Below are 19,408 nucleotides of genomic sequence, written 5' to 3'. Positions count from 1 at the left end.
GAACAAGAGTCCTTCTTCCAGATGTTTTAGTTGAGCACATCACTTGCACTTGGTCTACAGCAGAATCCGTGCAGAGGAAGAAAGCCTCAGATACCAGAAAGACTCATTTTCCACTACATTCCCTTATGCCATGTGAGCTGGTTTTCATTATTCCAGAATCATTCTTCTCTGGAAAGCTTGATGAAAGTCTCAAATGTTGATCTAGGCAGGCAATTTAAAGGGCCAACAGATAATTCATTTTCATTACACTTATAACCATGTAAGTCAGGATTAAAAACTACCCCAAAAAAACTCTCCCCCCAAGTACCGCACCTCCCTACACCATACAGTTCATGCCCCCTCATGCTCAGCATCAGGCTACGTCTACACTACGGAGTTATTTCAAAATAACAGCCATTATTTCAAAATAACTTTGCTAGAGTTTATACTATGCATGTGCCATTTCGAAATAAATTTGAAATAGTGGGTGCATTCTTTCGAAAACGGTAACCCTCATTGCAGGAGGAATAACAATGAATTCAGAATAGTACTATTTTGAAATAAGCCGTAATGGTGCCCAGTGGCACTATTTCGAAACAGTGCTGTTTAAAGTATCATAATCTTTCCTACTTCTAGGGAACTGAGTGGCCTGTAGACCTTCTGCTTATTACAATTATTGTGGTTTATTACTCACCTTCCTACTATGCCAAAGGAAATAGGCAGCCCCTCTTTAGATGCTGTGTGACATCATGGCAGTGTGGGGGATGTAGTATTTGTTTTTATTTTTAACCCAAAGCTCTGTTTTTATTACTTATGTAGTTTAAATCTTTAAAGCATAATCTTCTCTAGCATAAAAAGAGGTTGCCCCCCGCTGGTCGAAATGTTTATTACTTATAAGAGACACACTGTAGTTACAAAGCAGAGAGCAAAACACAGGCACCCTGTTTCATGCTTCTTTTTAAAAAGAAAAACATTTCCGCAGTTCTTCAAAACCTCCCTTCTGCACAGCATAGCTCATGACTTTGGCTTTAAGGCCACTGAGGTGCAACTACAAACCTCTTAGTTGGCACAAAATGGTTCATGGATACTCTCATGAGGGACTGGTCTACCCTGGAAAACGTATTTAACACTACATTTAACATTCCTCGCAGACAAAGACTATCATGTTTAACATCCTATTAAGCTGGTCTCAAGCAAACCTGAGGTGAGTCCTAGCTGACATGATTACAGACATGACAGGCGGGTTAAACTGCATTTAAAATAATTTTAGTTAATATGTTCTATCACAATGAAATTTTCCAGCATCGAGAAACCACACTTGAACATAGCCATGAAAATTCACATTCAGAAAGAAAGCAGAATCTTCAGTTTTTGTGAGCAATTAAGAGCAGCAACAGCAGCTGCTGTGAATTATGGTACCTTGTCCATCTGCAGAGGTCTGCCGGTGTCCCTGTTTTGCTCAGCCACTCAAGAATACACATTGTTACCTTGGCAACTGACACATCAAAGACCTACAAAACAGCCTTAGAGAGCTGAAGTATTTTTCACAACAGTGCTGGAGAACTCTCCTATTTCTCCACCATTTGCTTTGATTTTCCCACTAACACTGTCTTGTCCATTAACCGTGGACTATTCCTAAGAGTGCTTGTAGCTGAAAGCTAGAAAGCTCATAGCAAAACAATGTTTTCTTAGGGTTCTGGTTTGTTTAGAGCAGGGGTAGGCAATAAGTGGTCTTGTGGGATGGACATAGTTCACCAGGGTTGTTGGCCTCCGGTGGCCCACCAGACACTTTATTTACCTGAGCTTCCGCAGGTACAGCCCACACTGCTTCCTGCTGCTCCCATTGGCTGGGAACAGCAAACCACACACAACGGGAGCTGCAAATGTCTGTACTTGGCAACATTCAGATAAATAAAGCATCTAGTGGCCCATCAGTGGCTAACCCTGGAGAACAGCCTCCAACCTGTGGGCTGTTTATTGCCTACCCCTGGTTTAGAGGGCTCTTGTTCCACCAGAAGAGCCCAAGACATCCAGGTCTTCAGCCACATTCCCTTTAAGTGGGTTTGTAAACTCCAAACAAAACAACAAATAGGATATCACCTGTGTTTCCAAAGATCCCGGTGCTGACAAATTCAGCCTTCCTTTCTCAGGAGAGTAGCTTGAACACTCCCTGTAAACTTCCCTGCACCGAGGCTCTCCTACATAGGGCAGTGACGACTTCTTCCCATCCCAGCCCCCTCCACCAGGATTTAACCCTCACCATCCCCAGGCTGCTGCCTGGCTCAGCAGGGTCACCTCCTAGGAGCATGACATGGATGGGAGGGGAAGGAGGAACCCCCTTCTTTGGGACATTGTATATCAGAGGTCTCCAAACTGTGGGGCATTCCCCCCTATGGGGGCATGAAGGAACATCTGTGGGGGGTATGACAGGGCCAGAGCCAGCCCCCATGAGCAGCAGGGAGGCAGTGCCACCAGCCCTGCTCTCCTTTCAGCTCTTCTCCAGCCTTACCCTCCTTGCTACGGTCCTGACTCCTGGACTTGCACCTGGCTGTGGTCCCACATCCAGTGCTTACCTTGCTCCTGCACCAGCCCTATGCTCAGCCTCCTTACCCAGCTCACGTCCCCTCCGGAAGCCACAGGCCCACTTTCGACCCTGGCTCCAGAGCAAGGGATGTGGCAGACAGGGGTAGGGATTCATGACCTCGAATGTTTGGAGACCACCGCTATGTACCCATGCGCCACAGATTATGTTAAATGACAGTTTCCCTTCTAAGTGTCTATATGTTGATAGGACAGAATTACTTAATGTTAGTTTGAAACTTTTAAAAAGAATTTCATCTGTGACAACAGAATCAAAAATGTCAATACCCAGATACAGCAGCCAGTGTGTGGGGACAGCTGGCCTCGTGAGGCAGTGGCAGTTTCTTTGCTACTATTTCAGGTGCTGACCATCTGATTATTTTTCACACAACTGAAAAGCAGATTAATCCTCTTTGGTGGAGGAAAGGAACATGTCTGTGCTGTGAATCCATCCACCGAAAAGACAGCTGACACGACGAAGTAATTGTCCTCATATGGTTCCAAAATATACATACTTGGGCCCATAATTTCAGTCAGTCCTAAAGCTGTGTTCTGTACAAATGTGAAATGCAATAAAAATTGTGCCTTTAGTTTTGTAAGGATTCACCTTTGCTACATTGAAGATCGACTCTGCTGTGGCCAATCTTTCAGTTTGATTTAGCTCATCTAGCTCATCTAGGGATGGCCTAAATCAAACTTATAGCGTGTCCCTGTCAGCTGTGGTACTCCTGACCCCCACTCACTAGGACTAACAGAAGTTGATGAGAGCGCAGGCTCCTGTTGACCCGCCTTAGTGGAGATGGTATGGAAGCCCAAATTAAGGTACAATCCACCTTAGCTACATAATTAACGTAGCTGGAATTGTGTACCTTAATTGAACCTTCGCCTGCTGCTTAGGCCTGCCCTAAGGGCAAAAATCCACATAAATATCAAAGCATATCTACTTGCATGTGCAAGTCAGGTAGGCAGCATAGAATACAATTACAGAGTGTAAACACCAGTTTGCATTTTCAAAAATTCTCAAAAAGTCCTAGAGGAAATTTAAAGGATGGTTTTGGAAACTTAGCTCTTGAAGTTTAATCTTACAAAAGGAGATGACAATGAAATATCCAGTTACACCACTAATTAACACTTTCCCCAAAGCTATATTTTAACTAAAAATCCCTTTGGACATATCAAACATATAGAGTCACAACAGACACATTAATTTAAATCTGTTCTTAAATTAAGTCTGTTCTTCTGTTATTAATGACATTTAGATTATCAGATTGAGAACTCATCTTACCTTTCACTGCTGCTGCTTATTTTATAGAGGCATTTCACTCAGTTATGCTAATGAAAATTGACTGATCAGTTTCACTTTTGTTTATCTGCCTCTTTGCAACTTCATTTAAAGGTAACACTATCCTGTAATATTACGTCTGAACACAGAAGGAAATGCTTTAATCTGAATTGCTCTTTCTAATGAAAACATTATTAATTTTAGGCCCTTAGAATTTCTTTAAAACATAAAATCTATTTTGAGGACTTAACTCATGGAACAGTATCCTTTTGATCAAGCAATTCTTGGGAGTCGCAATGACAAGTATATAAAGCTCCCTAAAATGATCTAAACTGTCTCTTATTAAATAACACAAAACTAAAAAAAATGATGTATCACCATAAAAAGCCTGTACATTTTCATCCTCAGAGAAGAAGCTCATAATGTCTTAATTGATTCCCTATGTGAAAAACTGCACATAGTTACACGGCCCTGACTGATGCTCCTGCCAAAGAAGATGGATACATGTTTTGCAGTGGGAAAGATCAAAAAGTCAGCATACTTCTGTAGAAAAACTAAAAGCGGCCCTCATTATTTTAGTGTTTAGAAACCAGCACTGCCGCTAATGTCCCCAGCTCAGACAACGCTAGAAACCAAGTTCTTCCTGCTAGCATGTGAGCTGGAGTGTGTACAGCAGACAGCTCACCAACGAAAATGCCCGAACAGATTCCTCACACAAACCAAACTGAGTGGCTAATATTTACCTCTGCACTATGCCAGTGTCTCTAGCGAGATAAACTGTTGAGAAAGTGTTCAACGTGAACTGCGTCATACAAGTGAAAACTGAATTCTTTAAAAACGACAAGGATTCCTGTGGCACCTTATAGTCTAACAGATTTATTGGTGCACAAGCTTTTGTGGGCAAAGACCCACTTTGTCAGGTGCCTTATCTAGGCAAACATCTAGATGGACGACCCTGGCGTATCCCCAAGGGTGCATGTACCGCTGGTTGAGAAACACTGCTGTAGCATATACACTGCATGATGTGGGCTGAAGTTCAACCATTCATATCCTAGATTTCCTAGCACTTGACCAATATGTGGCTGCTCCAGCCCTTTGTCTGTGGGGCACTGTATGAAAATTTGACTGCCCAAAGGATGTCAGCCTATGGTATCATAGCCCAGAGCACAAGTCAGGTGGAAGCCACAGGGCTTGAATACCTTGGATTACCACTAGCTTATAACCAGCATTCCCTCTATTTTTTTCCATCCATGTGCAGAATAAATTTTCTTACATGCAGCACCACAGTAACACATGCTGCTGGCTGTGGGTGCTTGGTGCCCACATTTCTCCTGGGTGGCTGCCCAAGTGCTCAGTTTACAGGGAACACTGTCGATAACCATAGTCTGGTTTAAAATTATTTTTTTCCATCAGGACTTATTAAGAAAAGAATATCGTCTCAAAGAAATTAAAAATTGTATGCTGCAACATATGGGGCATATACTAGGTTACCCTGTGCATGCAAGTAGATGGGAAAATAAGAGAATAATAAGGGGAAATTATTACATAGCAAAGAATGAAAGAATGTAAGTCACCAAGAAAGTGTACATTTCTTAAGAACTACACAGGAAAGAACAGATTTACATGAGCACCCTCAGAGAAAGAACATTAAAGATAAAGCTTCTCTTTTAAACAGGAGGGGAAGGATGTAATAATCAAATATACACAGAGAAAGTTTAACAAGAGGGATGGGCTTATTTTCTAGAAATCCTCATCAAAAAAGCCAGTGACATAACAAAGGCCAGCAACTGGAAGGGAAGGATATGCCTTAACTTAAGGCATTTTTCATGTCTACATTTTGAGTACATCAAACCCTATTGTCATGTATCCACAATCACATTCAGGTACAACAAATTTTTTTTAAAACTGATCTTGTTACTAAAGTTTTGATAAGCCCCAAAAGACAAATCTGTGCAACTTTTCCCCTCCCCAATGAATTTTCTCAAAGGGGACTTCAATTGGCTGTTTCTACAGCATTAATGCAAGTTCTTTCCACTTTACTAAAGGTTCTTTTGGGACAAACATTGTGCCTGATCTCACTGGGAAGAGCCTGGCCTATTGGGGGTCTAGCAAAAAGAATTAATCAGAGCTAACGATGACTTAACTAGTCGATTCACAGTTTTTTTGGACAAATCAAACATCAAAATGCTATTTTACCTTGAAGAATGGACTGTGTGGCTGATTGTAACAACATAGCCAGCTCCTCCAACATCTAAATAGGGACCAGTGAAAGTAATTAGTCCTGGATTAGCCACTGCATGCAAGTACCTAGCAGAGACCAAAACAAACATCATTCATGAGTAACACCAGTCTTTTTAATGTATACGCTAAGGCTTACACAAGTGTTTAACTGAATGCACTGTAAAGCAGCACTATGGAAGTCAATAAGTGCTCACTGTGTTTGAAGTTAAGCAGGTGTTTTTATGTAAGCAGGATCAGGGCCCAAAACAATCTACCTTATTAATGTTATTACACTTGAAAAACCATACTACATTATTCTATACAAACACATTACACTGTATCACATTAAAGTAAAATAAAATATTTATATTATTTCAATCAAATCTTATTCTGAATACAATTTGATTTAATGATCAGCTAGCTATACATCCTTGAAAAAAATCTGATTAAATTCACTGTGTAGAAAATATAGGAGGAAAGGAGAAAGCATTCTTTCACATAAACAAAACATGCATTTATTTAAAGAGTCAGCATCAACTAAAATAACTCACACATATATTAGACTTTTTGGATGTTATTGTGACAAGTAATACTACAGGTTCTCTAACTGTAAAAGGTAAAACTATTTGTCTTTTTTTACAATTTATTTATTTTGCACATTTCACGTGGCTTTGAACAGAGGCAATTTCACTGTCATCTGCTTTATAAACTAGACAGTTTCCCTTGTATGTATGTGTTAAAAATATAACAAACATCTTAAATTTATATTCAATATTTTGATTACAAAAATGCAAATAATTGAACATTGGACAGAAAAAAGACCCAAAGAAAGTTGAGTACTCCCAGTGAAGAACTATGGTAATTTTTTTTTTCCAAGGGAGATGTGGGGCAGTGTAGCTACCAAAAAAACCAATGCCTTAAGAGATTCAGAGCTGTGCAGACAGTCACGGGATAGGAATTCTAAGTTTACTTATGTACGCTAGCCTTTAACTTGATTGTTCAGAGTCATGCTGCAGCATCACAAGGCTGGCTTATTTTGACACAGCATATGGTAATATCTATTCAAGATTTCTCTTGTGTCAAACCATATTTTAAGTAAATGCATTTATATATGTTTTCTCAAATTGTGTTAATTGAACCTATTAATGATGGAAATACAGTAAGAAAATCCATCATAAACAAAACTGTTGAAAAAGTATCATGTGTAAATATTTTTATTCTTATGCTGTACAAAAGGATGAGAAAAAGTTAAGATTTACAGCAAACAGACTAATAAAATTCACATTAAACACAATATATTTTACTGAGCACATAAATAAGTTTCTAACCAAATACTTTAATGATCCTGTATAAATGTGGCCTTTCCTTTTAATCCTACATTAACTCCTTTGCCTAGTCCAATATTATCAACCTCTAAATTTTTTGTAAACCTTTGATAATGGGACCCTAAAACTCACCATTGTCTCCTAGTGGGATCAAATGCTTTGTCCATGAGAGAACCAGGATAAATTCTGAGCACCCCATTGGGTGTTGCTATGTAACGGCGGACAATGTAACTGTTCAAGCTACTCATTTCCATTTGTGTCATCCATTCATCTGTGACGTGACTGGTAGCCATTACTTCATTTCTGACAGAGAACTGCAAAACAAAGACTGACCTAGCAGGGTTCCTCTAAGACTTGCATGAAAAGATAATAAGCTGCTTCCAGGGTTTCCTAAAGACCCATCAGAGATAATCTAAACCCAATTACTTCTTTAAAATCTTCTCCCATTAGATGAACCAAGCAAAATTCCAAGTGAAGAAAAAGCTTGTTATAAACCAAATGTTGTTGTCATTATCTGCACAGCTTTTAACATTCGCTTTTCACTTCAGGTAAATAGACATACTGACCCATCTGTTCATAAAACAAAGGTTTCTCATTTAAATGCATAAATACAAAAAGGTCTCCTCTGACCCAATGTTTATTACATCACCAATCTGTTCATTCTAATAAGAGCCTGTGAATTTACTTTTTTGGGGGAAAAGAGTCCCTCCTCCCACCCTGGTGGTCTTGGAGTCCCTTCCCCCTTCCAATTTCTGCACTACTCTTGAAGCCCTCAAATCATAGCCTCTATCCATCCAGTGGAGGAATGGGCAGGATTCCCTTTCTAGCTCCTTAATGCTGGTTCTCCTGGCCAGAGGGGATGCTGCTGTTCAAGAGAGTTCACACTCATCCATCCCTTGAGCTGAACACAGGGTCTCTGCAGCAAGAGATGGAAATCCCAGTGTCCCACAGCCAACATTCCCATAGGCCAAGAGCCAACCCAAAAGAGAGATATAAAATGGCACTAGCACAGGGACCAATAAGGGCACAGAAGAGGCTTTTAAATAGCATACTTTAAGCCCGGGGTTAGCAATAAGACGAGTGTTGTCGCTGAGGTATGCCGTATAGTGTTCCACCATTCGTTTGGTCTCCGGTTGGCTAAGATGTTCATAAGGAGAAGAAAAACTACCTGCGGACAGCATCACTGTAGGACTTTCTGAAATGACAAAGTATTAGAGAATCAAAATCAAAGCAGTGTGTTCAGCATACAATACATGCCATCCCACCATAGATGCACACCTGATGTAGTACCCTGATTGAGACTACAGTCATATCACAGAAGTACAGTACTATGATATGGAGGGTAGGAAATTACTTCCTGAAACAAACAGATAACCAGTTTATGCCTTAAAGCATGAGGATTATCTCCCAAATAATAACAGCAAAACTTATAAGTCCAGATCATGTTACGATGCCAAATACAGGGGTTGCACTAAAATGCTTATTTCAGTTACATGGGCATGGCTTTGATCGGACTGGTTTGTACAATAAAGAGGGTTTCAGTGCCTTGTTGTAGGTGGCAGTGGTTTCAGCTTCTTAAAGAAAACAGCAGTAGCCTTAACTCACTGCTGTCTAGCCATTATTAGCTGCCGGTGTTCAGCAGGCATTGAAGAAGCAGCAAGTCTCAGGGAGGGATCTTGAGGAGGGACAGGGGATTCAGTGTGGGACAAAAAGTGCCAAGGGACTGGCAAGAGAAGTTGACACAGGTGTGCTGAAGCTGGTAGAATGACTAATTACATGGTAGAATAATACAAATTTGTTGCGCAGGTAACCACAATTCACTGAGAATGGGGGAGCCCATGATGAAACTCAAAGAGCTTTGTGAGAGAAAACTAAGATTAGGTGGAGCTAACTAAAGGCTACCCAGAAGAACAGCTATAACTTCCAGGGTGTTAACATAGGGAGAGGCACAAAAATCACCAAGTCTTACAAAACTGATGATGGGAGTTGGCTGATATGAACAAGGGGGCAAAAAAGAGTGACCACAGGTGATCTTCAGAATGGTTTGGGTGTATGCATTCACTGAGTGAGAAATGGGACAGTTAAGATGCAAAAAACAAACGAAAAAAATCACACCATCATGATACAGGGTGCTGGAATGTTGAGACAATTTTTTCTTGACTATTTGATGAAGGGCAACTACCCAGTGTTCATTTCATTGTTTTTCCTCAGGGTGCAACTGTCTCCTGGGGGAAGTAATTGCCAGCACCTTAGACAGATAATGCTTATGCAATGTAAAAGTTTTCCATTTTCCCACACCCTTCCCAAACCATTCTAGTACTTATCTAGCTACCTTATCTATACCAGTCATCACTTAATAAACTTTCCTTGTATTCTGTCATACATTTTCCAGACTAATCTGTCTGAATGAATTATATTTTCTCTTATATCGAATCTCTCCTTTGTCTCTAAGCATTACTGCTGTGTGTTCCTGGACTTTTCCCATTAATGTCGCACCTGTAAGGTGAGACCATTCTGTGGTGCCCTTATATCTAAACAGGGCATTATATTCAAGGCAGAACATATTACTTTATATAATGAAACCATATGATACCCAGATCATCTGTAATACAGTCCAACATCTTCTTATCTGTTTTGAGCAGCACAATACAATGAACAGATGTCACTACTGAGTTGTCTGTAATGATTCCCATATCCTTTTTCATGAGTGATTATTCTGTTCACATGCAATTTAAACTCCATGGAGAAAACAGAATTTTAATTTTCAAATGTGTAGGAATGAGAAACTTCCAACTAGTATACAATCTCAAGATTAATTTTCTTCAAAAGTATTCCAAAATTTAACTCTTTTCTATACATTAAATCTTGTATTATCATGTAACTCTGAGGCTAAATCATTCCATTAATGACATCAATGCAAATACTGAAATCAGTGAGGTTAATTAAAAAGTTTAATATAATGAAAGAAGAAATATCCTTTCTTGAAAGATATACCAAGGAACTTGAAATTTTTATGTAGGTTTAACAGGTCTGGAAAAATCTTACAATAAAAGTTTTTTTTTTTAAACATTAAAATTTTGACTTCCTCATGAGTAACATCTGATTTCTTCACACAGCTGGCTGGATATCTGTAAAATATCTCCATAAAACCAAAGTCAACAGGATACAGCATGACTGGAAAGAAGGTCATCATTTTCAAGTCATTGCCAATGATGCACTTGACAGAATCAAAATATAATTTAAACCAGCCCGTGTGCCATATTTTCTGGACTAGACTGTGAAACCCTTATTTTAGTAAGCACTTACATATGATCAGTCCATGTGGGAATGTGGAAATGCTGAGATGAAAATGTGCTCACTAGTGAAAGGGGTACACAATTTAACTATAAGCATTCAAAAAAGTGAAGAAAATTTGCCTTGAAAAGTTTTTTTTTTGTAAGAAACAAATATTTTCACAAGGATTTTAACTAAATATGTTTTTTCCATTTTCCAACCAGCTCTACAGGTTGCACTTCCTTTATTCCAACATGCTTGGGACCTGACTGGTCCCGGACAAGAGAATTTGCCAGATGAGGGGAGGTGCGGGGCTGCTGCAGGCAGAAAGCTCCATGATTAGGGACTCCAGCCAGCCACTGCCCCCTTGAGTTCCATGGAGCATAAGGGGGCTCCCACCTCCCAGTCCCTCAGCAGCCTCCAGGCCCCTGCTGACGCAGGAGCTCCTGGTCCCTGTGCTGCTGTGGGACCAGCGGGGGCTCTGACCCTGGTCCCTGTGCTACCGCAGTACAGGCGGGGGTTCTGGCTCCGGTCCCCATATTGCTGTGAGACCAGCTGGGGGGCTGCAGCCCCAGCCCCCCCGTGCTGCTGTGGGATGAGTGGGGGCTCCGGCCCTGGTCCCTGCACTGCTGCGGAACTGGCAGGGACTCCTGTCCTGGCCCCACGCTGCTGTGTGATCAGCTGGGATTCTGGTCCCCTGGTCCCTGCACTAGTGCGGACCGGTGGGGGCTCTGGATCCTAGCCCTGCTGGGGGCTCCTGCACCAGCCACTACTCCCTCATCTGGCAACATCTGTGGTCTTGCTGGATGAGGGATGTTGCCAGATAACATGAGTACCAGATTTCAGAGCAGAACCTGTACAAAAATACGCATGAGATAAAGCTGAGCGGAGGGGCTGGTATACCTAGGGTTGCCAGCTGCTTGAAGTGCAGACAGGCATTGGGCTGGCCCAATAGATCCAGTCGATGGTACAGCAGCTTGCTGCTAGGGACTGTGTTCAGATTCTTGAGCTGTTTAACAGGTATTTCTGGCTGTATTACCACAACGCAGAGAATGAAGGATGTATCTTGGGCCTGAAAAACAAGGACTAGGAATTAGACTGAAACAATTGGAAGTTTTATATAATTATTTTCTATGTAACCCTCTCTCTCCTCCTTTTTTCAATTCGCCAGTATCTTTTACACTGGAAGGTCCCATCACCTTTAGCCATACTCCAAAGCGACATATTCTCTACTCTCTCCGAAATTACTCATCTTTAGACATTACTGAATTTCCCCATATTCTGTGAGTAAAGGACCTAATAACTTTGTGGGGAGGCGCTGCATGGGTATGGGGCCTACACAAACTGTTCTCAATACAGGACGGAAGCTTTAAATTTGAGGGTTTACAATGGTAGCAGTACAGTCCACACAACTGAGATATGTGCTTTGATCAACCCTCCCAAGTATATTAAAACCAGGAGTTATGCTTTTTTTTTTGTTTAAAAAAAAAGACTTCTTCAAAGTTCATGCTTTGTGCACACATTTCTGTTTTCAAATATGTAAAAAACAGTACCACAATTCTGATGTTTTTGTATGGCTGTGTCACAGAACCTCATTATGGGCCAGAGGACTGAAGTTCACAAATGGAAACTGAATACAATGTACCTCTTTGTAGCCTGTTTCCCATTTTGAAGAATTCAAATTAACAATAATACAAGGACTTCACCATTTTTCCTCCAATCCAGCATTGGATGGATTACTCACTTTACCGGTTTGAACACTTTCTGAGTGCAATGGGTTAGACAAACTTGGAAATGGTATTTGCCAGGCTGTAAGGCCACCTGATATTTAATACAACCTTTCAACATAGCTCCAGGAACCGACCTACATGAATGTTTGGTATATGGTAACAGATTTAAACTCTTAAAGCAGTTCAGCATAATCTCTGAGATTTAATTTAAATCAATTAATTTAGTGCAATGATCCACCAGTACCTGTTCATTTTGTCAACACAAAGCAATTAGCCAATTATTCTTCGTATTAGCAAAATCTGCCTCGATTATATGTTGTTGTGAATTCCATTTTATTCCCTTGGTCAAGATAAGTATCCAGATTTGTTTAAAAAATAAACTGAAAAGCATAATGGCTTCCAGAATCTTTTCCCCCCTTACAATTGGATAAGGTGAGAACAGATATTTTTTCTTTAAGAAAATGATGCTGCTCTGCTAAATCCACTCATTACATATGATCTGTCTAAGATTATAGTGGAATTAAAATACAACAGCCTCCATTCCATTTGAATCTATTTTATTCCATAAGAATCTTGCAATCACAAGTTCATCTGGATTATAGAGAGCAGGTTTCTGGTCCACTGAGGGTAGTATTTGAGGATAATTTGTTTGTTTAATTGGTGTTGGGAGATTTGTGACTTGAGTGCAAAGTATGTACTGGGGAAAACTCTCCAAACACCACTGAAAATAAAATACCTTTGACTATGCGAGAACCTGACACAGCCTTGCATACTGTATTGCAGAGCAGATTCATGTCCTATACAGATACAATACTGCAAACCCTAAGTGAAGCATAACTAATGCTGAAAAGGAAACCTTAAATATTTTGACTGTGAACATGTTGTTAATGCTTATTCATATTGGTTTTTGTATCCAAACGTTACTGCACTAACCAGTATACCCTAGAAAGGGACAATTCAGCATTTTAAATGGCACTCATTTACATAACAGCCCCCGCCCCCTTCAGCTTGGGGGCCACAACTTGCAAGCAGCTGGGAGCGGGGAAACTGACCAAGCGCTGCTGTGCCTGTCTCCCTGCTCCCCAAGGCTGAGGGGTTCCCCCCCAACTGCCCCTATTCACCCCTTCTCCCAACAGCAGTATCCCCCTGGTCTCCCCCACCCACACCTCACAAGGCCCCAGCTCGCCACTGCCCCCAGTGGAGGGATATGGGCAGCTGGAGCCTGGGATTTTGACATTCATGTTAATATGGTTACCACGTGTGTAGGAATCACGTAAAGCACTGGTCTACCATATTGCTAAATATTGTTAACAGTAACAAAAAAGAGAAAAAACCTTTAATTTTATTGGACAATTTTAAAATAATCAGCTGAATTAGTGCAGTAATGTTTGGATACTAAAAACAATATGTGGTCAGGTTCTCACATAATCATAGGTATTTTATTTTCAGTGGTGTTCGGAGACTTCTCCCTGGTACTTACATTGCACTCAAGTCAGAAATTTTGGCTTGGGGCCTCAGAGGAGTGGGGGGTAAGGAGGGAAAGCCCCTCAGCCGCCTGGCAGCACAGCTGAGTGGGAGCCTGGAAAGTGAGAAGGTGCTGCTGAGCCTGCCTCCAGGCTCCCAGGGGGTTGGAGGAGGAGGGAGGGGTTCCCCTCCCCTGACTTATGTGAAATTTGAGTTACACGGGGTTTGCAAGGAATGCAACTCCCACATATCTTGGGGTTTCTTCTGTAGAAAAGTACATGTACACATTATAGTAAATCTTTACTTGTATCCTGAGTCTCTGTGTGAAATACAATCAACTACTTGAGCTTTACTCTAAGGTTTTCAAGTGTGACATATAGTTTAACACAGGTTTTTTTTCCCTTTGGGAAAACAGATACTATAATTGTGTGTGTGCACTTATAGAGTAGATAATGGACACACATATTAATAGCAGACAGACCATATACACACCATATGCATGTGTCTCTGAGAATTACATTATAATAAATTTGAAGCTACAATTTCAACGGAATGTTAGGTTATTTACCATAATAAGAGACACATTCATACTGTGTTTGTATAGGTAAAACTTAAACCAAACTTCAATATATTAACTTACATTAAAATGATATACTATCAAAAATGAGAGCGCTCTCTTACCATTTTCCAGGCATAGCTAACATTGTAGGCTTCTTTTCCAATTTCTCTCAGTTTGTTTACATGCCAAGAGAGTGAAGAGTTCACAGGGACCGTAATAATCTGACTGCCCAGAGGGAGGCTACAGCAGCAAAAAATAGCCAACATTTTATTCCACGTTGAAAAAACTGTGAATCAAGCTAAACCATTTGTTTCATTTTCATACAAAAAGTGTAATGAGTTATGAAAAGGCTGGATAAAATCTGCACTTAGTTAAGAAAGGAAAGAAAGCTTGTTTGCCATTCATGCATTTATCTACTTTAACCCTTACAGTCTTTATGTGTAACATAGTAAGGCTTGAGTAAGAATTGCCTTTTTCAATATACATAAGGAGGTAGCTTGATTCCTAATTTGTTACTCAATAATTCATAGATGGTGTGTAGTCTGAGCTGGGGCTTGCCAGGGCTCAGTCCCAGCACCTCTGAACTTGGTAGTTCACAGTCCTGGCACGTTGAGCTTCCCCTTGTCAGTTATGGAAGTTAGAAATAAAATATTGTGCAAACCCAGCACTACAAACTGAGCACTGCTCACAGAGAGAACTGCATCATTTATCCCATCTTGAGATAGGGTTGCTAGTGGACCTCACTAAATGGCTTTCTATTTCAAAGGAACAAAGGGTTAGCAGACTTAAAATTAGATCTAAATTACAATTTGCAAAGAAGTTTACGCACCACATAGTGCATCTCAGTCTGTTCCAGAGGTCTCAAACTCACCATCCATGGGCCATCTTCAGCCAGAGCAGTTTCACATATGAACTCAGAGATCCTGACTATGCAAAATGGGAACACTACTAGAAGCATAACCATGACCCATTCTACATGTCTATACAGAAGAGTATGGGGTCACAAGGCCCCCCCCGCCCACTGCCACACTTGGTTGCATATATCACTAATAGTGGCATCAGCAAGAGGGGGAACTGCATTTATTCAGTTGCTACTGCCCCCCCGCCCCTTCCTACCCAGGTGATGGGCACAGGAAAAGGCTTTGCTCCATGGCTCCCAATGTACTGGGTCTGCAGGGCTGAGCTAGCAAACCAGAGCAAGTAATGTGCAACAGATTTAGGGCTGGCACAGATCACCTTCCCACGGGAGCAAGGTAACAATAAGGCAAGAGACTGTGACTGTCCAAGTCACAGTACAGCCCATGATGTGCTCCTGGGTCAGTGCGAACACTGCTGTCCTCTACTCAGAGTTGGTGGTAAACCCACAAATGAGCCCTAAATTCAGTAAAGGACATGTTGCAGACAGTAGTACCCTTGATGTTCTACATTTAGTGCAGGGATGTACAAAGGCGAGGGGCACAGTGCCATTGGCTTCCACCTGCCTAGCCCTCACTGTGTTGCATTATTACCCTCACACTCCCGTCCACCTGGGAGGAGCCAACATGGTGGTGGCTTTGTAGCTCAGGGCAGAAAACTTTCTGGGGAGTCAACCCTGGTTGAATCCAGGGAAGAGGGAGAGAAGACACTCAACAAGGCTCCGGCCGCTTGCCCAAGCGCTGTGGTGTGGAGTGGAGCTGGCAGGATGTGGCAGGCAGAGGACCGGGCTGCGAGGGGGTGTCTGGTTACCCCTGTGCAAATATTTTGAGTCTCTCAATCAGGTGCTTTACAAAAAGAGCTAAGACAGTACAGAATTTTAGGCCAGGAGCTCCCATGTTCTAACTCAGATTTCTACAATGGTTTCTCCTGGGGCTTTCAGGCAGTGACTTAACACCTCTTCTTTCATTTTCCAACTACAAGTAGCGGATCAGGATACTTGCAGACTTTAGAGAAGAACTATAAAGACTGAGGGTTATAAAGTACTTTGAAGATGAAAGGCTCTATTTAAGTGCTAAGCACAACCATTATTTTTAATGCAGGGCATTGCTGGACTGTAAATTGAGAAATAAAGACGAAACACAGAGTGAAAATCTGTGAAGCTGCACATGGAAGCACCACATTAAAGAGAAGGAGGACATGTCTCCCCATGTATCTAAGGCCAGGTTTAGGCTAACAAGTTAGATTGACCCAGCTCTGTCTCTCAAGTGCATGAAATATCCCTGCTCCTGAGCAGCAAAGTTAAGCTTATCCCTGGTGTAGAGAGTGCTAAGTATACTGAAGGACCCCTCCCCTGTTGCTGTAGTGAATGTCTACACTGATGTCCTATGGCAGTGGAGCTGTACTGCTTTAGCAGATAAACTCTAAACCAAGCTTTATTCAAAGCCCTGGGAAGTCTTCCAAAGATGTCAGTGGGCCCTGTAGAAGGCCCTTTATGAATACATTGCAATCATTCCTGGGTTGGCCACCATCACCCCGTCCCCAGAATACCAGATATTCCTGCACTTCTACTAATGGTGCAGGCCCACCCCTGCCTGTGTGTTCCTACCCCATCAGTGTGACCTCACATACATTCTGGGTATGACATCACACTGCCTGGAGGAAATCATTGTGAAGAATGCAACACCACCCTTCAACTAGGGTGACTTTGGATGGATGCCATTTTGAAGAGTGCACTGCTCTGACCCCTCGCTGGTGTGTTTCATGTGTACAGCACAAACAATGTCAAGCCGATGCAGGGCAGAGTACAGTACTCTTCAAAATAGTGCTCCCCATCTGTGACCCAAGACAAAAACCACAGCAAAAAAGAGAACTATCTGGCTTAAAATAAGACATACAGGCTGACTAACCAGACAGTGATAGAAGTCTAAAAACTGGAGAATGTTCAGAAAAGAAATGGAAAATCACTAAGGAGGAAGATGGGGCTAGAAGGAATGAGGAAAAATTTCAAGCAAAAGTTAAACATATAGTAGTCTGATTATTTAGTTGAAGCTGATGGCGGAGGAAGAGTTATTTAGAGTGCTAACTAGGAATTACTAAAGAAATATACAAAGGAAAACTCCAGACTGACTATGAAGGAAAACTTCCTGATAGTCTGCTATAATGTTATATTAGATGCTTATCCCAAGAGAAGCTGTAGAAACTATAGCTTGGTATACTAAAGATAGAATGGATTATATTGTAGAAAACTCAGTTCTGCACTGATTAGAAAATGGGACCCCAATCTCAGCAGGGATCTCTGGGTACTACAGCAATAGAAATATTACACATAGTAAGAATAATTCTATAAAGTTACTCCTATTACAAGGTCTTATACAAACACATCTGACTCCTGGGAATCATTAATCTTAGGAAGCTATGACTTACCTAAGGATGTTCTGCCGAACCAATTCAAATTTTGGAATATTCTCATAATGTATGATGTCAGTATGAAGTGGTGGTTCAGACAGCAAATAAGGCCTTGTAAGAGATGGATGCATAAGTGTGTACCCTACAAAGAACAACAAATGTGTTCACCACATGTAATACACTAAGAACATGTAAAGAAGTATAGTGAATACATGTAGGAAAGCCGCCTAATTTACTTAAGAAACTACTCTAAGAATAATTATACCATCACATCATAAAGCAGCTTAATGCCCATAGAACTTTAAGAACTTGGTCAATTAACTCAAACAAAAAATGACTAAAATGACCATGCCATAAAAAGTGAAAAAGCTTAAAATACAGCAAATTTATTTGCAAAATATTATAGTTTTGACTTTCTGGCCTGCATATATGAACACAGTCTACTTCACAGCAGGAAATACTTTTATAATCAAGACACCCCCCTGTATTTTAATCCAAGCCATAAATCTGTTTACATACCCTATCTGACCAGCAATATTGTTAGACAGAAGTACTTAAACAAGTAACGTTCAACCTCAAGAAATAACACTGTTCACTTTGTTATTCTATTTACAAATGAGAAGCTAGTTTTCTACAGTCTATCTTCAGCAAAACAGGAAGATAGTGTTACGTATGTGTCAGAATCACAGAATCACCTTTATTGTCTATAAGAAATGTGTAGGAAGACAAAGAATCTTGATAATAAGTGACATCTTCCAAGATATATGCCAGATTAACATCCACTCCAACAATCCCAAGCAGCATGTTTCCAAAGTAACAAGGTTTACTTACAGTCATAATCAGACCTTGAGAAAAGGGAAGAGCACAGAAAGCATTAGAAACAACGAACTTGACAGTTAATTCACGTAGAGCATGTTCTTCCCAAGTTCTGTGCTAAACAGAAAAGATGGAAAGTTCACTTGTGGAACCTGGTGACAAAAACATTCTTTCATCCAGCAAGTTCAATACTGAAAAAGTTTCTATAGTTCCAAAAGCTAAATTGAAAGACTTTGTGACTAAGCACTGAATAAACTCCCAATGAAACTAAAAAAAAGACTGCCACAGGTTTCAAGGTATTTTTGGATCAGGTCTATGAGCAGGGTTCCATTCATATGTCACAACGCTGAGGATTTCATTAAATATGCATAATTTGTCCTCCTCTGCCAGTTAAGGCAGTTTTAGCCTACATAGGGCTTGTCTATACTAGCCCCCTTCTTCAAAGGGGGCTTAGTAATCTGTCCGAGCAGGGCATAGCAATGAGGTGCTGCGATGCATATACAGCACCTCATTTGGCTAATTCTCACCATGGGAACTTCGAAGTTAGCAACTCTGAAAGCACCAGCAAGCCGTGTAGTTGCGGACACTTCGAAGTACCTACACAACTTCAAAGTGCCCTTACTCCGAAAACTTTTTTTTTGCAAGACTAAAAATCTTTTTGGGAGTAAGGGCACTTCAAAGTTAGCAACTTCGAAGTGCCCGCAGCAAGAATTAGCCTAATGAGGTGCTGCGTATGCATCGCAGAACCTCATTGTTATTCCCCATTCAGTCTGATTACCATGCCCCCTTCAAAGAAGGGGGCTAGTGTAGACAAGCCCATGTAACAATATTTTCCATAGGACAATGTGACATGGTGACC

General features: G+C 41.0%; 1 protein-coding gene across 1 annotated transcript in view; it reads right to left on the bottom strand.

Annotated features, from left to right (window-relative positions):
- The window catches only part of CACHD1 (cache domain containing 1), a 199,094-nt gene that overhangs the window by 17,822 nt on the left and 161,864 nt on the right, over positions 1–19,408 (bottom strand). Inside the window, exons 10-16 of the mRNA XM_075002823.1 lie at positions 18,429–18,578; positions 17,752–17,875; positions 14,535–14,652; positions 11,563–11,731; positions 8,439–8,581; positions 7,519–7,700; positions 6,038–6,148 (exon numbers count right to left, since the gene is read on the bottom strand). Coding sequence (XP_074858924.1) covers positions 6,038–6,148; positions 7,519–7,700; positions 8,439–8,581; positions 11,563–11,731; positions 14,535–14,652; positions 17,752–17,875; positions 18,429–18,578 — 997 coding nt within the window. The remainder of the gene's footprint in view (positions 1–6,037; positions 6,149–7,518; positions 7,701–8,438; positions 8,582–11,562; positions 11,732–14,534; positions 14,653–17,751; positions 17,876–18,428; positions 18,579–19,408) is intronic.

This window comes from Carettochelys insculpta, chromosome 9, assembly GCF_033958435.1.
Source record: "Carettochelys insculpta isolate YL-2023 chromosome 9, ASM3395843v1, whole genome shotgun sequence".
In the NCBI taxonomy this organism is placed as follows: domain Eukaryota; kingdom Metazoa; phylum Chordata; order Testudines; family Carettochelyidae; genus Carettochelys; species Carettochelys insculpta.
Note: the sequence above shows the minus strand (reverse complement) of the source record. Positions and strands in the feature narration are given on the sequence as shown.